The sequence below is a fragment of the Notamacropus eugenii genome, chromosome 2 (assembly GCF_028372415.1).
Source record: "Notamacropus eugenii isolate mMacEug1 chromosome 2, mMacEug1.pri_v2, whole genome shotgun sequence".
NCBI classification, from domain to species: domain Eukaryota; kingdom Metazoa; phylum Chordata; class Mammalia; order Diprotodontia; family Macropodidae; genus Notamacropus; species Notamacropus eugenii.
Window position 1 is genome coordinate 59,525,697 of NC_092873.1, and position 25,988 is coordinate 59,551,684.

Below are 25,988 nucleotides of genomic sequence, written 5' to 3' on the forward strand. Positions count from 1 at the left end.
AGCATGCTGAAGAATTCACTGAGACCATCTACAAATTAAAGAAAAGCATTTATTGGGGTGACACTCCTAAGTGGGTCCTGCTTCCACTTGGGAGAGACAGAGCAATTGGCCAGGTATGCTGTCTAGTCTTAAATATAGTTTAACAGGAGAAGGGGAGGAGGCGCAAACAGGGTTCTGGAATGCCTAGGATATCAGGTAGTCTGGAAATGTACAGCTGAGCAAAGGGAACAGGAAAGGACAGGGGCTGAGTTGTTCTGGAATGTCAGGTAATTGGGATGCTTTGGAAAATCACACAGGTAAGTCCATGGTGGAGGGGCTTCAATGCATGGTTCTCTTTGATCACTTTCCTGGCTGGTCACATCCTGCATTTTATCTCCTGTCTCACATCCTGTTTCCAAATCTGCCTCAAGCACTCCTTTCTACCTCATCACATATACTCCCCCAATCCCAACAATACCTCTGCCAGGCTTCTACCCAGAGAGCCAACTCAGACCTATGAATGCTTAGCCAGTCATCAGTGTGAACATTTTCACCTCAGAAATCCACTAATGTTACAAATTAGGGCTTGATTTATTGAGTTGTTGCTTTTCTAAATTTAAGAAAGAGGTGGAGAAAAAGCTAAAAGTGAGTCACCTATACATTTCCCCCTCCCCAGCAAGCTGGTTGTTCAACATTTACCAGCACACTGCTGTCTATACCCCAAGGAGGTCAAAGACAAAGGAAAGGGTCCTATTTGTACAAAAACATTTAGAGCAGATCTTTTTTGTGATGGTAAAGAAGTAGAAACTAAGGGGGTGCCCATCCATTTGGGAATGGCTAAAGAAATCATGGCATAGAAACATCATGGAATTCTATTGTGCTTAAGGAATAACAGGGCAGTTTCTAAGAAACCTGGGAAAATTTGTATGAACTGATGCAGAGGGAAGTGAGTGGATCCAGGAGAACAACTGGTATTACAATAAAAAGGAGTAGTTTTGAAGACTTAATAACTCAGATCAATGATCAATGATGATTCTAGGGGATCAATAATGAAGCCTGCTACCCTCCCATTTCTTGACAAGAATTGTTTGTATTTGTTCTTCATTCTTGAAGAGGATCATGACATCAGAGAGATGATGACATGATTTGCAGTTGAAAATTATTTGGGGGAGGGAGACCTGTGCAAGGTCACCAGCGTCACTTTCTCCTCCTGAGCCATCTGGGTCCAGTGGGCAGATATTCATCAGAACACCTGGAGATGATAGAGTCAGAATGAATTCATTTGCACAATGAGACAAACCTTTTGGAACAGGGTCAATAGGGGAATCTGTTTTGCTTAACTATGTGCTTTTGTTACAAGGGTTTTGCTATTCCTTTTTACTTTTTTTTAGTAGGAGTTGGGTAGGATAGAAGGATAAATGCTTGATAAACGTTTAAAAATAAAATGGAATCTTAAAAGGTATCTCAAAATATTTTATAAGCAAAATGCCATGGAGGAGTTGTATCTTTATTAGTTATTAATGCTTCATGTAACCCTTTGGGGTCTGATTTGAGGAAAGAAGATTCAGGGGTCAGTTGTTCAATTAGTAGTTTTAGGTACAGGAGTGGAATTTCAGAAAGGAAAAATTTTCAACTTAGATTCTACAGGCTGGGAAGCTGAGGCATTATTGAATTCAGATCAAAAAGTATTTAAATGCCAGGCACAGTGTGAGGTGCTGAGATTACAAGGATAACAATTTATCAATTCCTGCCCACAGGGAGCTTACTCTGTATTGAGGATATACACCTTCACCTCAGCCTCTCAGAGTGCTCTGTCCCCTTACCTTGGGAACCTCTCAGTTTCCCTCTTTTTCTTCAAGACATACTCTCTGCAGGACTCTTCTCTGGTCCCCCCTCAGTCTTCACCCATGAGATTATCTCCCATCTCCTTGGTCTATCCCTTGTATGTACCTAGTTACTAACATGTTGCCTGCTCTACTAGGATGTGAGCTCCCTAAAGACAGGAGCCACATTTGTCCTTTCTTCCTATCCCCAGAATTTAGCACAATTCCTGGTACACAGTAAGGTCTTAATTAATAGCTGTTTCCTGACTTGCCTGAGGTCACACAGTCTGTAAGTGTCAGAGGTAGGATTTCAACCCAGGTTTTCTCAATTCACAGGGCAGCCCTCCCACTATCCCAAGCTTTCTCTCAAAGACAAAATGACTTCCAGGCAAACAAAGTGCTGAGCGAAAGGATCAGGTAAGGCCTCAGGTGGAAGGTAGCACCTGGAGTAGCTGGGGGAGAAAGGAAGGATTGCAGCCTGGGGCACCTTGGGGTGGGAAGGTAACAATAAGATGGGAAGCCACAGAGAAGGATGGCAGGCACACATGCCATCCTCCAATGGAATTGGGAGCCCTATGGCCGAACGACCCTTTGGGAGATGGTCCTGATGTTAATCACTTCTCCGTGCTGCTTCCACTGCTGCTGCTGGGGCCCAGGTGGGGAGTGGGAGGGAGGCAGAGATCATGATAACTTCAGATACTTTAACAGCACTTTCCAGTTTAATCCTTCAATAAATAAGCATTTACTACAGCTCTACTACATTCCCAGGGGGTGTTCAGGGAGAATGAGCACTGCTGGGCTTCTCATCCACCTTTGGTGTCTAGCTGACTCACCCACCTGTAGTTCCAAGGAGTTGTAGCTCATGCTTTGGTCATACCCCAGTAAACTATTTCAGCTGACAGGCTAAACTAGGCTGAGGGTAACTGCCAGGCCTCAAATCCATCATGAGTTGGGGGATGGGGTGGGGGGTCCACCCCAAGCATGTGAAGACTTTCCCCAGGAACGCAGGTGAGAACAATTTTTTCCAATAGCCATGACGGTCTGAAGTTTGGTGTAATGGGAAGGGAATCTGAAGATCCTTCCTGCCCCTTAATAGGCCCATGTAACCTGCTTTAAGCTTTAGCCCAGTCCACAACTTGAGCCACATGAAGCCCATAGTGAGAGGAGCTTGCCAAACAGTGAAGCAGGAAGGCTGCAGCTGAGAAAGAGCAGGCAGAGCAGAGTAGAGAAGCTAGCACGAGTGAGAGAGGGAGTGATTTTGCCTAAGGGAGCTTGTTTATGGGGAGGTCTGATGGAGGGAAGGCTTGGGGATGGCCATTCTCCCTGCATTGATAATGTGTAGAAATTTCTTTGCTACTATGATGAATTTGACTTTCTGGTGTTTGAATAAATGTCTTGGTTTCATCTCTGAGGAAGAGTTTATATTTTGCTAATTTACCCTGGAAATTTTTACCATGGAAATACACATGCATATCCATAGTGACTGCTGTGGGTATACAATTGATGTTATACTCAGTCAGGCATCAAAGATGCCAAGGTCATCTACCACATTCTGGGCCACCACTAGTTGTCCTGACTTTTGTCCTGTCACTGGGCTCTGGTGACTCAGGAAGAGAGACAGTGAAACTGATGACTTTGCAAGACTCTGCCTCACATCCAATTCACACACAAGTCAAAGACACTGAGCTATGATGTCATCAGTCCTCTTCAAAAACAAGACAAACAACTACATTCCCAGGTGCTGTGCTAGGCTCTTGTAACACGAATACAAAAGCAAGACTATTCTTGTCCTCAAAGAGCTTATAATTCACATGTTGTCCAACAAGCAAATACAGGATCTATAGAAAAGGAGTATAATGCAATTTGGGGGGAGGGGGTGAATCATTGACAACTGGGGGGATGAGGAGTGGCCTTGGAAGGCAGTGGACCTCAGGCTGAGTCTTGGAGGGAGTTAGGAGGTTCAAGAAAAGAGTTGAACAATAGCATTCGGAGCATAGGGGTCAACATGGAGGCAAAGGCCAGGAGTCTGCCAAAGTGGGGCTGAAGTTAAGAAAAGCCCAGGTTGTTGTAGTTGCTCCAGAATAATCTATGTGCAGTCTTAGACTTGAAGTGATCACACCTGGCCACTGGCAGGGAAGGGCCAAGAACCAAGACTATGAGAAATGGCATCAACCAATGGCACAGGGCAACATGAACTCTGAAGCAGCTACTTCTGAGAGAAGTATCTTCTTTCAATAGTTAGGAGACAAAGGCTCCAAAGAGAAGATAATTAGGTGGGATGCCATGGGATCCAGTGTTCTTAAGGACAATTACACAGTTCAGGCAACATTAATTTATGATTAATTTAGTATGGCTAATTAATTATTACTAATTAACAATCCCAGTATTTAAGATTGTTTGACCAGATGAAAAGTTCCAAGGCTGCCATGTTTTCATTGCTCTCCACTCTCCCCAATTGTCTCTTTGTTGTTCAGTCATTTCAGACTCTCTGTGGCCCCATCTGGGGTGCTTTTAGCAAAGATACTGAAGTGGTTTGCCATTTCCTTTTTCAACTCTTTTGACAGATGAGGAAACGGAGGCAAACAGGGTGAAGTGACTTGCTCAGGGTCACACAGCTGGTAAATGTCTGAGGCTGGTTTTGAACTCGAGTCTTCTTGACTCCAGGCCCAGCACTCTTGCCACTCTGCCACCTAGATTTTCTCTACTAAGTCCCAATTGGGCACCTTCTCCCTCCCTATCCCACTCCTTTCCAACTCCCCTTCATGCATTGTCTTCCATTCATTAAAATGTGAACTTCTTGAGGGCAGGGTCTTTCTTTCTCTCATATTTGCATCCCTAGTGCTTGACCCAGTGCTGGGTACGTTGTTGGTGTTACTGTTCAGTTGGTCTGCCTCTTCCTGAGCTTGTGGACCATACTCTCCATGGGGTTTTCTTAACAAAGGTACTGGACTACTTTGCCATTTTCTTCTCTGGTGGATTAAGGCAAGCAGAGGTTGAATGACTTACCCAGGATCACAAAGCGAATAAGTATCTGAGAGCAGATTTGAACTCGGGTCCTCTTGACTCCAGGACCAGAGCTCTATCCACTGTACCACCCAGCTGCCTCCTGCTTGGCACATAGCAGGTGCTTAATAAATGCCTGAATTAGGATCAGTGATCTAGACATGGAAGGTAATCTCAAGGGAGGGTCTCTAGAGCTGGGTGGCCCCTGAGGCTCTCTAGACCAATACTGTTATTTAATAAATGAGGAAACAGAGGCCCAGAAAAGAGAGTTAACTTGCCCAAGGTCACACAGGTAGCAAGTAACAAAGGCAGGATTTGAACTCAGGACATCTGATTCCAAATCCAATGCTCCTTTCCACTCAAAGATATTCTGAGAGAATCCTAAGGAGGGAAAAGGCACTTCAAAGGGCAGAGAGTAAGTGGATAATTCAGAGAAGGCTTCTTGGATGAGCTGGTGCCAGCACCAAAATGAGCATTTCTGGTCTTTTCTGAGGACAGGGAAGGTTCTTTTATTATACCTCCTTTGAGGTACACTTCCCTTAAATGAAATTAGAGCAAAAGAGTGGCACGGTTTGTCAGAGCTGGCATTTTACAGGTGGGTAACAGAGTTGAAGAACAGTTGCTGGGTCCACAGGGTTGGAATACTGTGTCCAGTTGCTCTCCCTCAGAAACCGCTCTGCTATGCACTCAGGCACGTGATCTGGCCCTAGTTCATTCCTGGGGAGAACCTAACCTCTAATGACAGTGAGACTAATACTTTTTGGTTCATCAAACTCCAACCCTGGTGCCTCAAAGACAAATTTTTTAAAGCTGATATCTAGGGTTTCCCCCAAACAGAGAGATAAACAGATAAACAACATAATATGAATCAGGTATGGGACAGCTATTTATTTTCTACATACACCAAAGGAACACTAAACATAGAGTACACACAAACATACACTTGACAAAACAAACTTAAAACAGCATTCTGTAACTTAATTTATAACAACTGTCACAGTCTGTGAAGTCTGATACTTTTCTGGAATCCCCAGAATTTTCCAAGGGAGTTCTAGGAACAAATTCCCTGGGATGGCCACCAACACTGACCAGCTGTGTGACCTTGGAAAAGTCCCTTTTTCTCTGGGCTCAGCTTCCTCATCCAAAAAATGAAGGGCTCAGACTAGATCAATTGGTCAACAAGCATTTACTGAGCCCCTTCTAGGTGCCAGATGCTGCTTGGCAACTGTGATACAAAGAAAGGGACTTATGACTATTACAATAGTAATACATGTACATATAAATATGAAAGAATAATAAATCCAAAGTTGTAGGGTTTTTTAACCAGTTCTGTGATTTCTTTGTGAGAGTCTCTCTTCCAATGCAGAACGACACCTTCTATATAATTTATAGTCTTATAGAGCTGCTTGGGGTCACAGAGAAGTTGTGACTTGCCCAGGGTCACTCACCCAGGATGTCAAAGGCTGGACTAGAACCCAGGTCTTCCTCACTTTAAGGCCATCTCTCTATATGTATCACATTGCCTCATCGTAGATACAAAGTATGTATTGTGTGTGTACACACACACACGTATCACATATGTATCACATATATACATTCATACATACATAGAAAATGTGTAGCAATACTACTACTGCTGCCGCTGCAGCTGCTACTGCTACTATTTCTACTACTACTACTACTTCTGCTAACTAGCTAGCATCTTAAGATTTTGCAAAGTACTTTAGTTGTCATCTCATTTGATCCTCACAACAACCCTGTGGGGTAGGTGATATCTCTATTTTACAGACATAGAAACTGAGGCAGGGAAAAGTTAGGTGATTTACTCAGGGTTATACGGGTGGTTAGTGTCTGAGGCAGAATGTGAACCCAGGGTTTCTTGACTCCAAATCTAGTGCTCCTTCTAGACACCAGGGTAAATGGAGCGAGTGGTATTAGTGGAACCCTCAAGGGAGCTGAAGATTATAAAATGAGGATGATAGGAGGTGAATGGGCATGGCAGGCATGAGCTACAGCTAGGACAAAAGCAAGGATGCTGGAGATTTATCCTGCAGAAAGCCCCTCAACTAGTCCACTTTGGCTAGGAGTTAGGCAGGTAAAGAAGGAGAGTCATGGGTGACCAGCCTGGAAAGGCAAACAGCAAACTTTATTTTCAAGCTGGAGCCAGGTTTGTATGCCACCTTCAAGGCTTCCTCCTCTGAAGGGAGCCCAGGGGCTTATTGAGTTTCCCCATAGGAGCTCAGAGGTCCCCTGCAGCCCTGAGCTGATGATCCCAGGTGCTTTACCCACTGCACCATATGACCCCACTGAGCTAGCTCTCAGCACTCCAGGGGGCATCCCCACCCCTCTTCTCTCCACAAACGCTAGAGAAGGGAGGGAGCAGACAAGGTTGGGGGAGACCCAGCACTTTTGGCCCAGCTTGGCCCAGCCTTCTCCTCCTAAGCTCTGGCTGAGGTTTTCAGAGTGAATGACCCAGAACCAGGTGCATGGAAGCCCTGAGCTCTGGTGGAATTTCAGGAGCATCTTACACCTCACCTCTTTGCTCAGTGCTAGCATAGTGCCTGGCACGTAGTAGGCACTTCATAAAGGTTTATTGATCAACTGAGAGTCCAATGAGGAAACAACTTGAGAGATGTTAAGTGAGTTGCCCAAGTTCACCCTGCCACTTATTGTCTGAGGCAAGATTTGAACCCGGGGCTTCCTGGCTCCACTATATGTGGTTTGTCCCTAATCCTTTCTTCCCCTCCTCCCCCAAGAGGAGATCTCACAAGATGTCTCTGGCAGGTAGACATATGCAGGCTTCTTTCTAACCCATCCCCCTTTCCCATGGCAGAGATCCAGAGGCCCACTGGGGCCTCTTCACTTAATCCCTGTTCTCTCCAGCTCCATCCTCAGGAATGTCCTTGGCCCAGACCTCCAGTCATGCCGGGAGCAACTCTTGTAGTCCTAAGGTAGTCCATCCAAACAACTGAGGGAGAGGGGAGTGAGGGGTGCAGGGAAAGGGAAGGCAGAGAGAGAGAGAGAGAGAGAGAGAGAGTGTGTGTGTGTGTGTGTGTGTGTGTGTGTGTGTGTGTCTTTATGGGTCTTTGTGTATATGAACATGGGCATGTGTATATAGGTGTGTATATATGTACATACATATGGTATGCATGTATATGTGCAAGTGTGTCCTCATTTGTATGGTGCATGTGTTTGTGTGTATGTGGTATGTGTATATGTGTGCCTTGTATGTATGTATGGGAATGTTTGTACATGTGCTATGATGTGTTTATGTGTGTTCATGTATGCTTATAAGTATGTGTATTGTGTCATGCATTATATGTGTGTGCATGTTGTGTGATATGTATTATTGTGTATTCATGTATGTATTTATGTGTTCTGTGTGTATATATGTATTGTATTTGTGCATGTGTGTTTATATGTATGTGGTGTATGTATATGCATGTATTGAGGGAGGAAGAGAAGAAAAGGTGTCAAGGCTACTCCTAGTTCAATTCAATTCAGCGAACATTTATTAAATACCTACTGTGCACCAAATGACTTGAAGGATGTGCTCAGATATTAAACAGAAACAGAAGCGGTATTGCCTGCCCCCGCCCCCCCCAAGGTGTTTACACTTCAGGTGGGGAAGGCGGGATGTACAAAAACCCATCTAGTATTTATTAAACACCTACTATGTGCTAAGCACTGTACTAGGTACTGAGGATTCAAGACCAAAACTAGACAGCTTTCATGGTTCTCCTGGGGCATAGTTCACATTTATAGCCACGTGAGACACCAAATATATACAAGGTGATCAAAAGAGGGGAACATTAACAATGCTGCTTAACCACAGATTCCAGTGGGCCACAGCCTATGCAAAGGCATGGAGTTGGGAGATGAATAATGGCTTAGGACCAGCAAGAAAGTCAGTCTGACTGGAAGGCATAGTGTATGAAAGGGAGGAATGTATAGTTTGCCTAGAGAGATAGGCTGGGGCCATGTTGTGAAGGACCCCAGGCAAAGGGTTTATTTGATCCAAGAGGTGACAGGGAGTTAGTGAAACTCCTTACTTGGAGGAATGCCATGGTCAAGCTTACATCTTATCTGAGCTAGGATAGAGCTTCCCCAATCACACAAGGCTGCCTTTCCAAAGTATTTCCCTGTGCCCATCATCTTCTTGCTTCCCCAGAACAATCCTGTGAGGCCTTCTGTCCATTTCACAGATGAGGAAATAGAGGCCCAGGGAAGCCAGATAGTTTGCCCAAGATCACATAGCAAGCTGGTGATAAGACATCAGACTAGTACCTGGGTCTCTTGAATCCCAGTTCCAGGGCTCTGAGGGTGGTGTAGGGTGCATGCTGGAGGGTAAAGCAGGAAGCACCAGCAAAGTATGTGGTCCTCCAAGACAAGACACTGCAGAATGGTGATCCAAGAAGCTGTGGCAGCTCTGATGTCTATGCTTGGCCAAACAATAGATGCCTATGTTGAGTCTTGGAGCTTGTAGGACCTGGATGAAGTGGAGATGGTTTGGGTTGATGCCTCCTGGAACTCCTTGGCCACAAAGTAGTAGCAGATGGCATCTAGGCAGCAGTTGGCATCAGATAATCGTGAGGTTATAATGACGGCATTCTTCCAGGCCTGCATGCTAGAGCAAGTCTTGGGCTCCATGATGAGACGGACGCTCAAAGTCATATGCAGAGGCAGGAAGCAGGCCAGGAAGACAAGCAGGTTGGTACTGATGATCCAGATGGCTTTCTGGATGGCTTTCTTCTCGTGAGTATCCATCTTCTTCTTCCTCACCAGGATCACAATCACCTGGATTGAACAGAAGGTCAGGATACTCAAGGGGATGAAGAAGCCAAGCAAAGAGAAGATGGATGTCTTTGTCCCTTTGAAATTCTCATTGGAAAAGCAGAAGCTGCCATCTTGGATCTGCCAGACAAAGCGGGTGGCTACAGAAATGATGACCACAGCCCAGAGCACAGCACAAATGATGGCAGAGAGGCCAGGGGACCGCAGCCTCTTGGCCTGCATTGGGAAGCGGATGGCCACGTAGCGGTCTATGCCAATCACAGTGATAATACTGATGCTCATGTACCTGTTCACCAAGTAAATGCTCTGGGATGCCTGGCACAGCACAGTGTCCTCTTTCCTGCTCTGTGTGTAGGAGTAGATCATGATAGGCAGGACACAGAGTAGGCAGAAGTCAGCCATGGCCAGGTTGGTCATGTAGATGACTGTCTCCGTCCACTTCTTTTTCATGCGGCAGCAGAATACCCACAGGGCCAAGGCATTGAGCACAATGCCCAGGGCTAGCAAAGTGCCCATATACACCATCTTGGGCACCAGTTGGGACTGGCTTCTGTCCTCAAAGGTACAGTTCATGGTCCTGTTCATCCCAGGGTATTTCTGTGGGGAAGAGTAATTCAGTCAACACTGTGAAGAAGGGGTCATATCCTTATTGCTCAAGCTCATTTGTTCCTGAGGCTTTGTCACCCCCAGCCCAGCCCCTCCTGTCTCCCCACCTTCCTCACTCAGGTCATTGACCTCAGAGAAGGGGATACCTCCATGACTTGCCTCGTTCCAATTGAAATAACTTCAATAATTTCATTTACCTTAATTGATTTCAATTAATCAGTCAAGTGAGCGATTGTTAAGGGGCTGCTGTGTGCCAGGCACTTTGCTGGGTGCTGGAATAAACTGGAGCTATCCCAGAGGGAAAGCAAAGGGCAGAGATCAGATAGGAAAGCATGGGGAAGAGTCTGGGCAAAGGGGTGGAGATGGGATATTATGTTTGAATAGCACCAAGGGAACTTATATAGCTGGAGGTTAGAGTGTGTGAGGGGGAGCCATGTACAGCTGGCTTGGAAAGGTACATATCAGAAAGGATCTATATTGTGGAAAGACTTTAAATGCCAGTCAGAACAGTGTGCTAGAGTCTAGATGAGAGTGGATGGGGAACCCCTAGGTGTTCTTCAACAGGCACTATGTTCTTATTATATCATCTGATCCTCATAACAGCCCTGGGAGGTGGATGCTATTATTATCCCCCTTTTACAAATGAGGAGACAAACGAGGTAAAGTGACTTGCTTAGGGTCACACACCTAGTAAATGTCTGAGACTAGATGTGAACTCATTATCTTCCTGACCTAGGCCCAGCACCACCTGTCTCCCAGGTCTTGATAGACATAAGGAGGACAGGGTAAGGGTGAGTATAGGGGGGATGATAATGAGTTCAGTTTTCAACATGTTGGATTTGAGATGTCTGTGGGACATCCAAATAGAGATGTCCAGCAGGCATGGATGAGGGGAGCCTGATATCTAGAACTGGGAGTCATACACATAGAAGTGATCCCGCTCCCTCCACTCCTGGTTCTGCCTCCTAGGGTGAAGCACTACAAGTCAGGGCTCATCTACACAGTCCTTTTCTCCAGACTGAGAGGTGATGAGCTCAAGGTGCTCAAGAAGGGAGAGAGAGAGAGAGAGAGAGAGAGAGAGAGAGAGAGAGAGAGACAGACAGACAGACAGACAGACAGACAGACAGACAGACAGACAGAGACAGACAGAGACAGAGACAGAGACAGACAGAGAGAGACAGAGACAGAGAGAGAGACAGAGAGAGAGACAGAGAGAGAGAAAGAGAGAGAGAAAGAGAGAGAGAGAGAGAGAGAGTTTTTGGATACAATTAATGTAGGAATTTGTCTTCCTTGATTCTATTTGTTACAAAGGTTCTGTTCTGGAGAAGCAGGTGGGATGGAGATGGGGATAGCAATAGAGTGGCATGCCCCACCCCAAAAAAGAAAAGAAGCAAAGAAAGAAAAGAGGGTCATTGAAGAATTTTTGTTAAAGCCAGAAAGAATCCTACACAAGCAGGATAGATACCTGTGGAATTTGATTTACGTGTCTGAATGTTGAGTTTGAATGCTACATGTGCTTCTTATAGACTGGAAAGGAAGCAGGACATTAGAGAGATCTGCAGATACAATACTCTTTTTCTGTTCTACTTTGTATATAAAAATGCTCATTTTATCTAATGTTTCTTAAATTCAGAATAAAAAAATTAAAGAGATTGATGGTCTAGGGACATGAACAAAGTTCTCAAAAGAATAACAAACGATGAAAAACTGTATGAAAGAATCCTCCAGATCACTCCCTGTACACCAAATCTTTATACCAAGTATGCTTTGTGGTAACAAAGAACAGAAACAGTCACTGCCCAGCAATTGGGGAATGGCTATGCAAATTGAATATAATAGACTATTACTGGGTTTGGGCAAGCTAAGGGGCGCCATGGTGCACAGAGTGCTGGTCCTGGAGTCAGGACAACTCATCTTCCTGAGTTCAAATCCTGCCTCAGACACTTATTAGCTGTGTGACCCTGGACAAGTAATTTAACCCTGTTTGTCTCAGTTTCCTCATCTGTCAAATGAGCTGGAGAAGGAAATGGAAAACCCTTCCAGTATCTTTGCTGGAAAACTCCAAAAGAGGTCATGGAGAGTCACACATGACCAAAGAAAGACTCATTCACAACAAAGAAATGACCAGTATGATGAAAGATTCACAGGAACTGATACCAAGTGAAGTTGAGCAGAGCCAAGGAAACAATTGACCCAGTGACAACAATGGAAATAGAACAACCACAAAACAATGGAAAATGAATGTCGTACAGTGACACCTCCCTCAAAAAACAAGATATGACAAGACACCTCTCCCACCCCAGGAAGAAGTAGGGGCGGGGCCACAGGGGTGGAACATTGCATACTTTGTCAGATTTTTAATGCATTAATTATTGATCGTGCTAATTATTAATTATGAATTTATGTCTCGTCATGTATTAATGTGCTGATCTCTCTTTTCTTAGTTTTTCTTTTTTTAATTCTTTTCAGGGAGGGGGAAAAGAGAGGGGTACAGAAGGAATTTTGGTGATATAAAAATACACATCAATAAAACTTGATTTTCAAAAAGGGAGACTGGTTAAGAGAAGCCTAGCATGGCAGTGCTCAGCCCAGTTGGAGGTGTCCAGCTGGGCTGGGGTAGGAGCAGATAATGAGTTCTGAGGACCTACTCTGTGTCTGCTCTGTATTGGGTACCATGGAGAGACAAAGAAGATGATGTGAACCCTGTTCTCAAGGAGAGTTCCACATTAGTGAGGAGGATAGGATACACCAGATACAATTCTAAATCATGAGAAGTCCCTTCCTTTTCACAGTCTTTTCCAGTTTTATGCACCTTTTCCCTTTCAATGGGAAGTGAAGTTGAAAGGAGCCCTGAATGTTAGCAAGAGACATGAATGTGAATCCTGACTCTCACACTTGCATCCTATGGGTTTATGGATGTTAGAATAGCAAATATTATGGCCTCAAAGCTGGGAGGAATTGGGTTCCAATCTTCTGACACACCCTGACTGTGCGACCCTGGGTAAGTCACTTCGTTTCTAAAACTAGAAGTGGCAGAGAAAGTGCCAGTCTGCTTTGGCAGAGGGAGTTTCTTATACCAATGAAATCACAGGGCCAGTTCTCCTCCCCATCCCTAGTATTTATGGAGCTGCAAAACACTTGACAGCTCATTTGATCCTCATGACAACCCTGTGAAGTAGCTGTTATTATGGATCCCACATCACAGAATAAGAAACTAAGGAAGGTAAGGAGATTTCCTACGTCACCCAGATAACAAATATCTAAATGAGGTTTTAAACTCAGATCTTTCTGGTTTTCAGTATAGCAGTCTATCCACCTAAATGCCCAGAGGCAGAGATTTTCTTTTTCTTTTCTCTTTTTCTATATCATCTCCATTTTACAGACAAGGAAACCGAGGTTCAAAAGAATGGTTTCCGGGATGAAATTACTGGGTATTTCCTAGTCCTGAGACTCCCCCCACCCCCCACTAGGATGCTTGGGTCATTAAAACCCAGAGAAGAGAAAGTATGCAGCAGGAGATGATGGTCAGCAGACCACCATGATTGTTCAATTTGGCAGAGAGGTTGAGAAAGATTGTAGCTGCCTTGCAAGAGTACCCAGAGAGGGTCTAACTCAGTGTCAAAGTATTCTAAAGTACCCATTGAGTCATTTTCCAGAAAGTAGCCTACACTGAGCTAACTGTCCCCTTGCATCCCCCACCCACTCTAGCATCTCAATTTGGTGGGTCCCAGGAAGAGAATTCAAGTCTACTGATATCTGCCCAAGGCCTTTTCCACTCTACCATACTGCCAGGTGGGACAGGGATCCTAGAGCCATGGATCTGAAGCCGAAAGAGACCTCCCTCTGGTCCAGACCAAGAGCCCTGCCGAGCTGATATTGAACCACTAGTAACTACCCTTGGAGTGGAGCCGGTCAGCCAACTTGCAGTCTGCTAATTCTCCATTTCTAGTTCATATTAATTATGTTACGTAGTAAAATCATGTTAATTTTACAGATGAGGGAATTAAGGCCCTGTTAAGTGACCTGCCCAAAGTTGCCTAGACAATAAAAAGCAAGGCTGAGGTTTGACCTTTGGCTCTGGATGCAGTGTTTGACCTCAACGCACACATCACTGGTTCAGTTTCCAGAAAACATTGTTCACCCAGCTAAGTGGCCCTCTCCCCCTCCCAGCCCAGGCCTGACAAGAGAAGGGGAGGAGAAGATAGGAAAGGTGAGGGGGGAGGATGGCCCTTCCCGGAACTCAAGTAGGTGTCCAGTACATTCCCCAGGGGGAGGTGAGATCAGGGCAGTTTGGGGTCCCCAGAGGTGACAAAAGACCCTCCAAATATAGGTTGTATGTGAGTGTGAACCCCATGTCATAAGGACTTGTCAGGACTCTGGGCACAGCAGGCTGCTTCCTCACCTCCCCTTCCTAATCTAAAGATTCCAGAACCCAGGGCATACCTCCAACATCTCCAGGGACATGAATTTTCTTTGAGGTTTCCATCTGGGATCATTGCTTTTATGCTGGAAGGGACTGTGGGGTTAACCTGGCCCAAACTTCTCCCTTTACAGAGGAAGAAACTGGGGCTCAGAGGGGCTAAGTGACTTTCCTAGGGTCACATAGTCATTACGTGTCAGAGCAAGGGTTTGAACCCAAGTCACCTGAAAACTAGTTCTGTTTTTTTGCTATTGTGACTTGACACCTTCACCTCCCTGTCCCCCCATCCCTTCTCGCCTAGGAAAGGGCCTTTAAATGATAATATAGTAGTGAAAGTGCCTATGACCCATATTAGTTGTATGACCCCGGGTAAGTCACTTAACTTCTCAGAACCCCAGGCTAAGACTAGACCTCTAAGACTAGAACTCTGAGAAGATTCGCCCATTGGCAGAGAGGGTTTCCACACAGGAAGTTCCCTATGACACAGAAATCTCACAGACCCAGGCCATAAAGATTAGACCCCTTGAGACCTTCCCCTTCCCCTGAGCCCCTGGACTCAGCACTTGCTTCCTCTAATCTGATCCCGTATATTTCCTTTCCAGGTCTCTGACACTCTTGAAAAGAAACTTCCTACCTTTCCTCACCAGGTTCCTCCCATCCTGAGGAGGAGCAAGCAGTCCTCTTCTCTAGTGAGAACTGGGGAGGCCAGTAGGCTGGGGGCTTGGTTACCTGCGGGTCTTTGTGTGTGGTGCCATCTGGTCTGGCTCCTGAACTCTGGCTCAAGAAGAAGGACTTTGGGACATGAAGGTCTCTCACCTGTGACTGGACCTCTGATGTCCCTCCTAGTCTGACCTGGGGGAATCTGCTTCTTAGTGTCTGAGCTCCTCCTTCAGCTTCAGGCTGGATGCCTTCCAGCACCCACAGCTGTTCGTGCTGTGCTCTCTGCCTTCTCCCTGGCCCTCCTTCCCTCTGTTCTTGCTCCTGATCCATCCCTCCGCCCCTGGCTCCACCACTCCCCTTCCCTGGGGGCACCTTCAGTAAGACTAGATCACTCTCAGCTTTCCTAACTTGCTCAATTTGACTCATGTCATTTCTCCAGCTATTTGTCATCAATTTCTTATTGAGTTCCTATTGACCATTCTTAATTGGACATGCAGGAAACGCTGAAAAGCCAACGTGCCTAAAACAGAGACCATGATCTTTTCCTGAAATCCAAGCCTTCTTAAGCCTACTCCAAGACTACTCCCCTATCACTACTGTTCAGGGTACCACCATCCTCCCATTACACAGATTCATTGTCCTTTCCTCTTTGCTCCTTCATCTCACAGATCCAATCAGCGGCCAAATCTCATCTCTATCCACGTATATGCCCCATCCTTTCCGTTCACAAAGCCATTAAATCCTTGCCTGGATGATTGCACTAGCCTCTGACTGGCCTCTCTGCCTCATCCTTCCCCACAAGTGTCAAAGTGACTTTCCTAAGACACAGATTTGACAAAGTCATCCCTTCCTTCAGTAAACTCCAGTGGCTCCTTATCACCACTAGGATTAAATTCAAATGCCTCTTCTTTCCCCCTCCTACTTCTACAGTCTCTGGGGAAAACTCTTAAAGGTGCAGCTGCACAAGTAGACCTACTGGTGGTCCCTCACCAGGACTCTCTCTTTTTGTCTTTCCCATCTACGTTTGCTTGGGATGCTCCCCATCCTATCCCTTTCTTCTTGGATTTCCTGGTTTCCCTCGAGACTGTTCTTGTTTCTTCCCTGACAAAGTTACCTTGTAATTATTTTACCTGTATCATGCATCTGACTGTTTATGGGTGTATTGTCTTCCCCGTTAGCATATAAGCTCCGTGAGGGCAGGAACTGTGTCATTTCTGTGTTTGTATCCCTAGTGGGTAGCACAGTATCTGATACATAATAAGTGCTTAATAAATGCATGTTGTTCGATTGACTAAAAATTCTCAGGTCAGATCTCAGCTGTCCAGAGGATTGAGGTAGGGAAGATAGCAAGCTTACCAGGGCTGCACAGTTAGTCAGTGAACCAGCATTGATTAAGTAACTATTATGTGGAAAGACTATTATATTTCAGTGAGAGAATCTGGGTTCAAATCTCAACAAAGTTGCTTCCTACCCATGCCATCTTGGCAAATTCATCCACCGGTAATGGGCATGATAAGGTTAAAGATCTGACAAAGGGGCCCAAGACAGAGTAAGCAAATGGGGACAGGGAGCGCCAAGTCCAGATCATGTTTTCCCTGACTGTCCCTGGGACTCAACTTTCTCAGAGTGGGTTCTTTCTGAGAAGAGAAAGGCATTGAGGAAGATTTCAACTGTCTTTCTAGGTCAGGAGAACTTAATGCTAAGTTTGGTTCCAGGGCTGACTTGGAAGGGCTCCTTGGTCAGATCCCTGTGTGCCCCATGTTCACTCTACCAACACTGAATGGAGGCCCAGGGATGTCCAGTAGGCTGCTAGAGATTTGGGAGAATCACAAAGGCAAACTCTAAGTAGCTGGAATCCTCTTCTTGTTTTGATTTAATAAAGTTAAACTTTCCCAAGTCCAGTGGGTTTGATGCTGGCATTTGGTGAAAAGGGTAAGGACTCTGCTTACATGTCTCTTGTACCCCAAGCCTACCATAACTCATTTCATTCAGATCAGAGCTTCCCCAGACACTATCTAGGTGATGCCAACATCTGGATGTCTCACAGGCTGCTCAGGGACACAGGTCCAGGGACCCCTAAGCAGCTTCATTTCAGGACATTTCTGAATGAAGATTCATTCAGAATGATGGGCACAGAGAGATACAAACAAGGAGGGGAGGAAGATACCCTGTTTTGTCCTTTTTAATTCCCTTCTGTATAGACTGAAGCTACTGCTGCACCATTAAAACTGGAGACCAAAAATTCAAAAGAACAGTAAAAGAGAAGGCAAAGAAAACAGGCTTTTTATTTAGATGGAACCAATTAGCTGTGATTAATGGCGAGACAGAGCTCCTTAATTCCATAAAGCCAGTTACAGCACTTCCCTTTGGGAACATTTTATACGCTGAACCATTAGGAAGATGAGAAATTAAATCCTGGCCTGTGATGGAAACTTTAAGTCACTCTGAATTCCCCCTTTCCTGTTAGGTCTCTATCGTTAACATCCCAAGCTCTGGGTCCACTGTGAACTCTACAGTACAACTAATACTTTCTCCTCTTAGCCTGGATTGGACTGAAGATAGAGGCTTTCTCCTTTAACCTCTGACATCTTCCTCCAACTGCATTTCAATTAATTTTCTTGGGTTTCTAACCAGCCTAGAACCTTCAGTAACAATTTCAGGACATCCTTAGCAACCAGACCAGTGTTCTAGGTAACCAGCCTGCGATCCTCAGCCTCCCACAACAACTTGAAAACTGAGAACACAAACTCCTGGGTCCTGCCTAGCCCCAACAATTGACATTACACCACTCATCAAACAGAAGCTTTTGTGAACCATCAACTCTTTTGGTTTGGAGGAATCTAAAAGGTTATCTCTTCCAGCCTCCCAATCAAGCCACAAGAGTCCCTTATCTCCATCTGATTATCTTAGCAAAATCATTGTGGTTTTTGTCCATCATAAATACTTAGCAAATTCTTACTATGTGGTGAGCCCTATGCCAGGAGACAGTTGGGAAAGGGAAATGAAGATGGCATCCTAAGTCCTCCCTTTTTAAAAATTTTGATTTTCAATTCCAAATTTTCTCTCTTCTTCTACCCTTCCCCTATCCATAGAGAAGCCAAGAAAAATGATGCCTATGAAGTCATCCAAAACATTTCCACATCAGCCATGAAGGCGGGCAAAACAAGAAAAATAAAGGAAGAATGCCTCAGTATGCATTCTGAGTCCATCTGTTCTTTCTCTGGAGGTGGAGAGCATTTCTCATCATGGGGCCTTTGGAATTTTTGTGACTCATTGTATTGGTCCGAGTAGCTAACTCTTTCACATCTGGAGGTTATTACCATTATCATTACCACTTGCTGTTACTGGGTATGTACAATGTTCTCCTGGCTCTACTCACCTCCCTTTCCATGTATTCATGTATGTCTTCCCAATTTTTTGAACCCATGCCCCTCGTCATTTCTTATAGCACAATAATATTCCATCTCAATCGTACAACACAGCTTGTGCAGCCATTACCTGACTGATGGGCCTCCCCTCAGTTTCCAATTCTTTGCTGCCACAAAAGAGCTGTCAAGTCCTCTTTAGCAGAAGCTTGGTCTAGCAATGCCCATGGCCCCCAGCACAGACCTGAGACCAAAGTATGACAATGGTGGAAGAAAAACCTCCCAAAGCATTTGTTAGAGGGCTGGAAGGCAAACTTTTATCCTGGGACTCTCCCCAGATCCACAGATGGATATCCTGGACAGACAGGAGCCTTTCCTCAAAGAACATAGAAGGGGATGGACTGGATTCTGCTGGGCACCAGGTTAGGTGGAGGGCATCTACTCTAGTTGGGGACATTCCCATTGTCAGGAAAATTCTCCGGACATCCCGCCTATAGCTGCCCCTTCCCAGCTTCTCCTCACTGCTTCTGGTTCTTCCTCCAGGGGAACCTTGCCAGGCTTTCTCTATCGACTCTAAAACAATGTCTGGCTTCCCTCTCTCAAATCAACCCAGGGAGGAATCCTCCTTTGATATAATTAGGTGATAGTCTTTCAAGGACAAGTAAGAGTATATCCTGAAGGGAAGAGAACTATGATTCACCTAAGAAAAGAAAAAGATCTCTTGAGGAAAGAGGAGAAGGAAGAACTTGATCAGAGAGGGATTGAGTGGTTTTAGGAAAATGATTCTTTACAATAGGGCCCCAAAGATTAAGAGACTATTGTTCCACTTAATGAAGCCAAATGTTAAGTCTGACCTATGTAACTGTTTCATTGTGACGTGAAATTTTCTTTGTTCAAGATATCTTTAAACATTATTTCAAAATGGTCTTATGTTAGAAAGACATGTCTAAGGGAAAGAAGGAGGCAACCAGTTTGGACATTTCTGTCTCAAGGAGAATAGTGTTTAGATTTGGAGTGATGATTAATAAATAAAAAATTGTTTCTGGCAGGCTTGTATTCAGTATGAATATTTTTTCCTTAATGCTGTGAGCCACCCTTCAAGTTGGAATTGGTTATTATGTCAAACAATGAGCTTTGATACTTAGTTGGAAGTTCATAGGATCATAAGATTAAGAGCTGAATGAATCTTTAGAAAAAGCTGTAACTAGGCCAGCCCAATCAGGGCTTTCTCCCAAGGTGCCAAAATTTAGACAGCACTTACACTCAGCCATAGAAACAACTCAATAGAGTGTTTGGTTACTGAGAAAAATTAAAGCACTCTCTCCATCTCACTCCTGTGACTAAAGACCTCACTGAGTTCCAAGGTACAGATATTTCCTGTTTCTCCTCACCACCACTTGCACTACAAAAATTGATTTTATTTTTAGAAGGTTATTGTGGGTATTTTTTTTTTTTTTTGCTATATATTCCTATCATGTTTTGTGAAGCTTGTTCTGAACTCGAAAAAAAACCAGGCAGCATTACATAGTGGGTAAGGCATTAAGCAGGGAGTCAGGGAGACCTGGGTGCAGATTTTACCCCAGACTTTTACTAGCTGTAAATTCATGTTGTTTCCTAACCTAGGGGTGGACAGTTTGGACTTGGTGGCCTCAAAGTTCCCATCCAGTCTTAAATCATGATTCTGTGGTAGACATGACCTGAAAGACTGTTTTCTCCTTTTTACAGATGAAGAAACTAAAGACCCAAGAGGTTAAAAAATCACTGGACTTGCCTATTGGAATTTTGTTGAGCATCAGGGCCTACCCACCTGAACATGGGTATGCAGTGTGAGGCAGAGCTATCCAGAGAGAGAAGTAGCCTAACCTTAAATGACCCCATTCTTTTCCCTGGTTTCTCATTCCCTTAGGACCCAGGACCCCAGGCAACACTCAGAGTTAGAGGAGGAAATGTTGGCATTCCAGACCCTGCCCTCAGTGTCCCTGAGGAGGGGGCCAATTCTGGGAGATGGGGAGGGGGGTGACAGGACTTTCTTCTTACTCTCTCTCTTCCGTTCTCCCCGGCTCCTTCTTGCACTTTCTTACAAGGGGTGAAAAGATGGTTTCTGATGTGAGATAATCTTGTGGTAGTGGGGCTGGGTTCAGTTCCCAGAAGGGTGGGTCATTTGTGGCCACAGCCTACAGACTTCAGCCATCCTCCTATTTGTGCAGATGCACTTCCCCCTCCCCCCCTGACAGTGACTGCCATTCCAGTCACACAAAAAATGAATCCCTTTCATCAGTCATGCATCTCCCCAACTGGTTGGTCCCCGAGGGCTTTGTCTCCTCCTCCTTCCCTCCAAATCCTCATCAGGGTCTAGCCATAAAGTTTGCCTGGTGGGGGAGGGAGGGAGGGAGGTAGGAGTGGGCAGGACCCTCCTCAAAGGTACTGGTGAACCCTTGGACTATATTTAGATCTACAAAGGACCTTAGGGGTCATCTGGTTCTATCTCTTCACTTTACAGGTGAGGAAACTGGGTCCCACAGATGGTAACTGGCTTTCATTTCCCCTTCTCTGTACCACATACACAGGAGCCATGTTCAGAACTTCCCTGCTTCTTGCCTGGCCCACTGGCCCCCATGCCTCTAGTCTTCCCCTTCCTTAATCCATCTTGACCCAGCTGCCCAAGTATAGGTGTGACCATATCACTCTGGCTCTGCAGACTATGGTGACCCCCAACTGTCCCCAGGATCAAACGCAGGCTCCTATGTTTGACGGAGTTCTTTGTCCCCTGACTTTAACCTATCTTTCCAGTCCCGTTACACATATAAGCACTCCACAATGCAGTCAAACCAGCCACTTGATGTTCCACACATGTGACAATCAATCTCTGGCCTCCACACCTTTGCCCTGGCTGTCCCTTCTGCCCGGGACATTCATCCTGTTGAATATCAGGTCACTGGACCCAGATGACTCAGGAGAAGAAAGTGAGGTTGGTAACCTTACCCAGCCCTCCCTCACTCAAATCAAAGTCACGTCATCATCTTGAGAACAAAGTACAAACACAACAACGACCCTTCTGCCCAAAATGCTCTCCCTCTTCACCTTCCATGCCTTCCCTCCCCTGAAATTATCTATGAGCAAAGGCTTAGACTTAGAGTTGGAAGGCAGTCTAGAGTCCATAGAGTCATCTTGCAGATGAAGAGACCCAAAGGCAGAAATTCAGCCACTTGGCCAGGGTCACACAGCTGGTAAGTATCTGAGGTGAAATTTGATCCCAGCTCTTCCTGACTCCAGAGTCAGCTTTCTGTCACCATTCCTTGTTCCTTTTTGAAGAAAGTTGGCCTTGAGTCCAGTGTGGAAGTCCTCCTCTGTAAAGTAAAGGGGTGGTACTTGGCTTCTGAGGGTCTTCCCAGCTCTAGATCTAAGGTGCTATGGTCCTATGAGCTCTCTCAGCCTTAGTTCCCCACTCTGTAAAGTGAGAGGGGTTGGACTCAATAGCCCCTGAAGTCCCTCTCAGTCTGGACTCCTGTGGTCCTAAGTCATCAGTGACCACATGAAGACCTGTCATAGCTGGTGGAGGGCAAGGGGGTGACAGAGGGCCAACAGTGGTGGCTGCCCACTGAGGCTAGAGAGACAATTCCCCCGCTTAGATTGACCCAGTTTCTCCATGGAAACCGAACTAGAAAGTTCATCTTCATCTGTTTTCACTCCTACCCCCTTGGGAGCCTAGAAAGCCTGGCAGACTGCTGTCCTAGGTGCCTCTATGCACAGGCTCCCCATCTGCACTGGGGAAGTCAAGAGAGGCTAATTCATTTTCCTGGTCATTTCCTGCATTAGAAATTCCCATGGCAGCCTCTGCTTGCCAACTGGTTTGAAGGAAAGCCTGGGTTTCTGGAAATGCTCAGTAATATCCAGAGATGAAAGCTGGAGAGCAAAGAGCCAGGAGGGGGACAATGGTCAATCTGGGGTCAAAGCACCTGAGTCTGAGCTCTGGCTCTCTATGCCCTGTGGTATGGCCCTGGCTAAGTCACTCCCCTCCCTAGGTCTCAGTAGCTTCATCTGTATAATGGACGGGGGAAGATGCAGGGTGGGAGGGGGGCCGGATTGTAGGTGAATACTAGAAAATGAGAGGCTCTGAACAGTGGCTCTGAGGTCACTTAGCACCCATGTGGCCTTGGGTGACAGGTCACTAAGGGATTTTCTGTCACTCGAGCACTAAACAGGCCCCATCCCCCTTAGCTTCCAAGATAAGATAGAGCTTATTCAGACTGTGAATCAACTCTCTGGTTCTTCACACTCAGCAGATTGTGAAAGATTACAAAAACAGAAAATGACATCTTGTCAGGGAGAGATTGGACCCTTCACAACTAGCAGAGGAGGTGTGGCAAGGTAGGCACAAACCTAGAGTAGGAAAGGGCCTGAGAGGACATCTTGCCATCTACAGGTGAGGAAACTGAGGCCCAGAGAGATCATGTGACCTGCCCAGATGCAGTGAGCTAGCAAGCAGGAGAGCGGGATTGGAACCCAGGCCTCTGGCTTCAAGCTTAGTGCCCTTTCTAGGATGCCGGATGGTTTATGCTATTTTGGTTCTCATTTTGGAGGCCCATTTTAACAACAAGAATTTTAATCCAAGAGTATTCTCACAAGTGAAATCACTGATGTGTCTAACTGTGAGGACCTGGACTGGACCCTGGTCACGTATACCCCCATTATGACATATGTATCTCATGAGTTGGACACAGCTAAATATCAACTTTGATTTAGAGTCACTAGGTGGCACAGTAGATAACAGAGACCCGGGACTAGAGTCAGGAAGCCCTGTGTTCAAATCCAGCTTGAGACACTTTCTGGTTGTGTGACTCTGGGCAAGTCACTTCACCCTGTCTGCCTCAGTTTCCTCATCTGTAAAATGAACTAGAGAAGGAAATACAAACCACTCCACTACCTTTGCCAAGACAACTCCAAATGGGAAGAGTCCAACACGACTGAATAAGAAATGAAAAGAAATCCAAACAACTCTGAGGTTTTACCTCACATCCAGCAAATTGGCAAAGATTGCCAAAGATGAGAATATTCCATCTAAGGGGAATTGTGGAAAGCCAGATGCCCTAATGCACTGTGGGTGGAGCTGTGAATAGTCCACTCCTTCTGCAAAACAAGACAGAGAGGAAACCATCAGTCCCCTTTGACACAGAGACCCCCACCACTAGGTCCAGACCCCTAAGGAGTTCCAACAGAGAAACAAGGTCCCTGTAGACATCCACGTATTTATGGAAGTGCTTTTGTGGTAGCAAAGAACTGGGAACCAAGCAGATGCCCAGGGATGAGAGAAGGGACAAATGGTGAAGTGTGGATGTGCCAGGATCGTTTGAGCTGTAAGAGATGACACATGTGAGGGATACAGGACCGTCTGGGAAGGGGGATCAGGAGCCAGAGGAGAACTCAATACGCACAAAGATTCCAGTTAACATAGATGTGAAGAGCCACCTACAAAGCAGCCACCACACCCTAGAGTTGTTGTTCCAGTGAGCAAGCCTAAGCCTGAAGCAGAGACCTCAGGAAGTGACAAGAACGTTTTCCATCTCCCTCCTACTCATCACCTTTATTCTCTGTTCCGAGCCCTGGGTCTCTCCAGGGTGGGGACAGGAAAGGGATACAGTTGGACATAAAGGGGATGGGAAAGCAAAATATCCACTCCATGTGCCACCAGTCACTTCTGGAGCAGCTCATGGCTAAGTGTAAACCCATGGCTCTTGTGGTTCTGTTTTTTTCCTTCCCCTGCCCTTTGTGGTCCACTCTTGAGTAGCAAATACATGCCTGGTTTGCAATAAAAATCTATGTATTTTTTTTCTAGAAACAAGACCCACGATTAAAACATAGATAACAAAAAAGAAAAAAAATATTGAAAGAAAGAGCCTCCAAAAAGGAGCAGAGCTTTTCACTAGAGCAACCATGATCCAAGAGAGAAAAAGAGTGCAAGCAGAGATTCTGTCCAGGCAGATCACTCCTTAAGGAAGGCAGGACCACCAAAGCTCAGTTCAAGGCAGCAGCACCTTTTATTTACAACGGGCTTGCTACTGGTTCTTATTTGCTATGCAATACTTTGATCCCATGTGTCTCCTACATGTATGCCTCACTCCTGTTGTCTTCTAAGTTCACATTCACTTTTGCCAGCCAAGGACTTTATGCACAATGTGGGAGAATTCACAAGTCACAGACAGCTTTATAACTCCTTTTGTTGCTGTACTCTTTGAGTAAATGACTTTCCTAAAAGCCAATGAAGCTACTAGCTGAATGTTAGTGGGGAGCTCATGAGTTTCAGTGTTGGGAGGATAGTCACCCACAAGGACCTAAGGGAGCAGCTGCCCCTCTGGGGACCAGATCCACCAGAACAAGGAGGAGTTGAAAGGGATTCTACAGATCTACACATACATTAGGGGTATCATTGATGGAAATATAAGAAGGGAATAGGTAGGCATTCAGAAACAGCTTTCCACAGCTAAACACACCTTCCCAAGCATGCAATGATCGTGCAGGGCAGAAAATTCGAGATTCCACAGTACTTTTTGCTTGTTGGTTATTTTAAAGGCGGGGAGAGGGGGTAGACTAACTCAGTAGAGCAAAATCCCAATTAAAATGCTTTCTTCAGACAATTGTCTTCCTTGAGCCTGCTAAGTTCATATTTGGGTCCTTAAAAGACGAAGGGGGCTCAGATGCAATCCATCTCAGACTCTGTCTAGCTGGGATTGTGTCTGGCCCACTTGTGAACACCAGCGTCACAAGTGCTTAGGCTCCTTAAGAGGCAACCCAATTAGGCGAATCCTTAATAAACTTTGTTTTCTTTGGCTTTAAGAAGGCTTGAGTCGAATTCATTCGAGCACGACCCGGACCGTCGGTATTTTGGGGTCCCCTTCACCATTAACCTCATCATTTTTGGTTCCCTGATCCAGATACCTGCTAATCTCAAATTCTTCTGCTCAAACTGGAAGGTATGTAAGCCTCCCCTCTCTCTATCCCCTTCTTGCTCTCCAAGCACCTTGGAAGCGTTTTTTCGGACCTGTCTTCAGGTTCCAGTATCAGGCAAAGTCTCTGAACTTTCTGGGCGCTAGAGAGTTAGAGACTCAGGTTGTCGGTCCAGTGGCTGTGTTTGAGGCCGTGGACCTGGGCATACCCTCCAAAGCACAATTCTCTGAACTTTCTGGGTGCTCGAAGGTTAGAGAAACGTCAGTTAAGTGGGTGCCCAATTCTCTGGATTTCCTGGGCGCAAGGAAATCAGGGAAAGCTCGGTTATTTTTTGTCCTCTTGTGTTTTTTTCTCAAGGCTTACTTCCACGTCCTCCTTTAGGAGGGGGGGGACTTC

The 25,988-nt window shown here is 45.5% G+C and overlaps 1 protein-coding gene across 1 annotated transcript in view; it reads right to left on the reverse strand.

Moving 5' to 3' along the window:
- Positions 1-554: 554 nt before the first annotated feature.
- LOC140525285 (G-protein coupled receptor 35-like) overlaps positions 555-25,988 on the reverse strand; it is a 50,203-nt gene continuing 24,769 nt past the window's right edge. Inside the window, exon 2 of the mRNA XM_072640517.1 lies at positions 555-10,196. Within this exon, the coding sequence (XP_072496618.1) occupies positions 9,267-10,184 (918 nt within the window). The 5' untranslated portion in view covers positions 10,185-10,196 and the 3' untranslated portion in view covers positions 555-9,266. The remainder of the gene's footprint in view (positions 10,197-25,988) is intronic.